General features: G+C 36.9%; 1 protein-coding gene across 1 annotated transcript in view; it reads right to left on the bottom strand.

Annotated features, from left to right (window-relative positions):
- The window catches only part of LOC107619985, a 6,628-nt gene continuing 3,497 nt past the window's right edge, over positions 403–3,533 (bottom strand). The window contains exons 5-8 of the mRNA XM_021114403.1: positions 2,273–2,324; positions 2,087–2,164; positions 1,407–2,007; positions 403–1,312 (exon numbers count right to left, since the gene is read on the bottom strand). Of these exons, the coding sequence (XP_020970062.1) occupies positions 740–1,312; positions 1,407–2,007; positions 2,087–2,164; positions 2,273–2,324 (1,304 nt within the window). The 3' untranslated portion in view covers positions 403–739. The remainder of the gene's footprint in view (positions 1,313–1,406; positions 2,008–2,086; positions 2,165–2,272; positions 2,325–3,533) is intronic.

Here is a 3,533-nt window from a genome sequence, read left to right as displayed (position 1 = left end):
GGTTATTATAAGGCAGGGCGGGGTCAGGTAGAGCGAAAACCCGCCCCTATTAATATCTTCTTGTTCACCTCATATAATCAAGGCTGGGAATAGCTCAATTGAAACCAATTTGGGTTGGTCGAGTTGTCAGCTCGCTCATCCGCTTAAGTAAGCGTCGGGGATTCGAAATCCACATTGTGCATACAACAATCTATTGGCCAGCGACAGATTCTTAAATGAAGTTCAGATTCGCGAAAAATTAGTCATTGACCTATCGAACCGGAGGATACTGCGGACAACCATTGATCATGAATCTAGCAAACTTTAATTGTGTGTCATCATTTTGGTAGGAATAATTAAATTAGTGTATATATAATGATTTTGATGAATCGAGAATCACATTATTGCTATAAACAAACCAAGTTAACCATAATAGATAATAAGCTAAGCCACTTTGCCATTCATCAGATTAGTACACTTCACTTTTGCTATAAAACAAAATTCTTAGTTACAAGTTACAAAGGAGTTAGACAATGGCAAAGATCACAAGAAACCAACTTTAATTGGAAACTTCTCTGTATGTTTGAACTTTGATGTAGTTAGTATTCCCATCTGCACCTTACCCTTCTTCCTTTAGGCTATTGATGACTCTTTGTCCTAAGGCTAACATCAATGTAAACAAATAGAAACTAACCAAGAAGGAAAAAATCTTTTGTACAAAAGATGAAGAACTATTAAGCTAAAAACCTGAGCTTGGGCACTATCCTTTTGTCCTCACTCTTTTCTTTCCCTTCACCGGCATGGCGGCCGGCCGTTGACACGTCGCATTCCCACGTCCAACCTTCTTTGGTCTACCAAAAGCTTTCTTCTTGACAGGTAATGATTCCACTGAAGGTGGCGAATCGGCTTTACTCGGTTTCTTGGCTGCCTGTGACACCCCGGATACCGAGTTGCTGCCATCATTACCAACTGCCTTTGCAACAATCTTTCTGTTACCAGGGCGCACGCTTCTTGGTTTCACATGAGGATTATGCACAGGTAATTTAAGGGACACATTATCTTGGGTGGTACCTTTGCTGTCAATAGTAGTAGCAGTGACCTTTGGCTTTGAACTATTCCTGTCCCTCAATTTTTTGGTGACAATGTCTCTTAGCACTAGAGCAGACTTGTACTCGCGAGTGCTCTTGGAGTAGAAGACTAGAGCATTATTCGCGAGTAGGAGCAAGTCTCGGAAGAGTTCCATCGTCGAGTTAATCGTTTGGCTGCTAATTCTTGACCTTATGGTGTCGAAATCCATGTGCCGTCGGATCATTTTCTTGTACCTTCCTCTCTTCTGTTTTTCAAAATAGCAGTGCACAAGTAATTTAGTGAAATGTAGTAAAACCATCACATGTTGAGAAACTTAAAACTAACTCTAGATGAGTTACCTGACTATCGAGTCTGCGTCGGAAGGCAGAGGCTCCTTTGGTTTCAAAAACAGAATCTAAAATCTCCCTCAAGTTTTCTGCCCTATCCTCTTTCAAATTTCTACTATGATCATCTATGCCGGAAGATTTGGCAACTTCGCCACAGTTGCTTGTAGAACTTTCTTTACACCAGGACACAACATCAGCTGAATCTAATAACTCACTTTCTTCTACACTTGCTTCCTTAATGTTTTTACTACAATCCTTCCTCTTCCTCTTCCCTCGCCGTTTCTTAAAACTCGCCAGCTGTCCTTTGTATATCGCACATGCCAAATTATCTACATCTAAAACTTTTCCCAGCTCAGTAGAGCGTGAAACTTCAGGCATAGTCTCTATATCTTCCGCGGACACAGCTGGAACCTGGCAATCAGGTGACCAGTTTGTCCTGGTTTCGTGCGTGAAACTCCCAGCAGATAACCCGTCCTTTGACGAAGATTCAACTCTCTCCAGTTTCAGTGAAGGCACGCGTAACTGCGGACTACCTGAGCTATTTTCAACACGACAATCATCTCTCTTCTCATTCTTGTCAGCCTTGAGAGATTCAAGCTTTGATTCAAGAGACCTGAAACAAACATGTTGAGTAAACTATACCCGAAAACTGGGAAGCCAGCCACAGAGCATAGTATTTCTATGCAACTAACCCAATTGAATCTTCAGATAGCTCTAGAGCTCTTTTCAGCTCCGCTACTCTCTTCTTTCTAAGTTCCTCAAACCAAGCCCTGAAAAAAAAACATTCAATGAGACACAGCATACAATTTCTATGCAATGTTGACAACCTAATTTCATTGGATCATTTATACAAAAATGAAGACATAGATTCTACTTACTTGCTCCCAGAATACCGCTGTTGCAAGTCTTCATACTTGGCTTTACATACCTACAAAAGTAATATAGAAATATCAAAATTAAAAATTGCCAAATATTTTTCCTTCATATGTTTTGGTTGTGAACTGTGAGGTTAGAAAACCAAACACTTCTCAGCAATACAAGTTCTTACCTAAATTCTCATCAAAGTTAATTTTTGTCGACAAAGATGTTTTTGTTTTACTTTAGGTGACTACTCAGATAAAATTGTCTTCATATAAAGATAATAAGTAAGACCTATTAGATAGTTTGACATATTTGACTTAATTACTGTTCTCGACTATAATTTTCATGTTGTCACCTTTCAATTTAAAGGGTAAACTTCACACCTAAATTTGTTATACCAAAGTGTATCTTTTTAAAGGTCCAAAGGGTTTTGGGCATTCTTAATTGATCACATGATTCACATCACAAAACTATGGAAAAAAGTTGTGTGAAAGTGGTGAAACTGTGAAAGTGGTGTCCACCCAATCATTTCTCTTAAATTCTATATTCTGTGTCCACATAGTTATTGCTACTGTTATATTCCTTACTTAGCAATGTCCGAGAATTTTACTATGGTCTATGGTGTCACAATCTTTGATTTATTCGTATACAACTGGACCCACAAAATTAAAGGGTCAAAGTCAAACACTTACTTGAATATATCTAACCTTTTGTTATTAGATTAGACCAGTACTTCAATTTTTAATGATTATTAGAGGAAGAAATTAGTTTAATGAGTCAACAGAGATGGCTGACACCACCGTAGCGGTTATGCTTCATAATCCGAATTAGTACAACGTAATATAATTGCATATTTGCATGCTTTTGGTCCTTTATTATTAAAGTCTACGCGGGTTTCCATTTATACCCCCAGAGCGAAATAATTTTTTAACAAATATTGATAGATTATTAAAAAAAAAATTACTAGAAGATTCCTGGACCGTGCGGGCAGCGTCATAAATACACAAATAAAATTAACTTTTTAGTTTTTAGTCTTTTCTTCGTATATTTTTTCCAAAAATAATACAAAAAAATTTGTTTATTTAAAAATTAAAAAGATGAGTTAATGCTTTTAATTAATTTTTTCTTTTTATAATAACTAAAATGTAAATTATTATATTCTTTCCAATTCCAAACGAGTAAGTAAGGAAGCACATTGGTGACCGAAACAATACAATAAACAACGAATTCTGGATTTGAAGTATTAAAAAAACAAAAATTATTTGTTTAATTATCTCT

Source organism: Arachis ipaensis, chromosome B10 (assembly GCF_000816755.2).
Source record: "Arachis ipaensis cultivar K30076 chromosome B10, Araip1.1, whole genome shotgun sequence".
NCBI classification, from domain to species: Eukaryota; Viridiplantae; Streptophyta; class Magnoliopsida; order Fabales; family Fabaceae; genus Arachis; species Arachis ipaensis.
The sequence above is the reverse complement of the archived record's forward strand: the minus strand, read 5'-3'. Positions and strand labels throughout refer to the sequence as shown.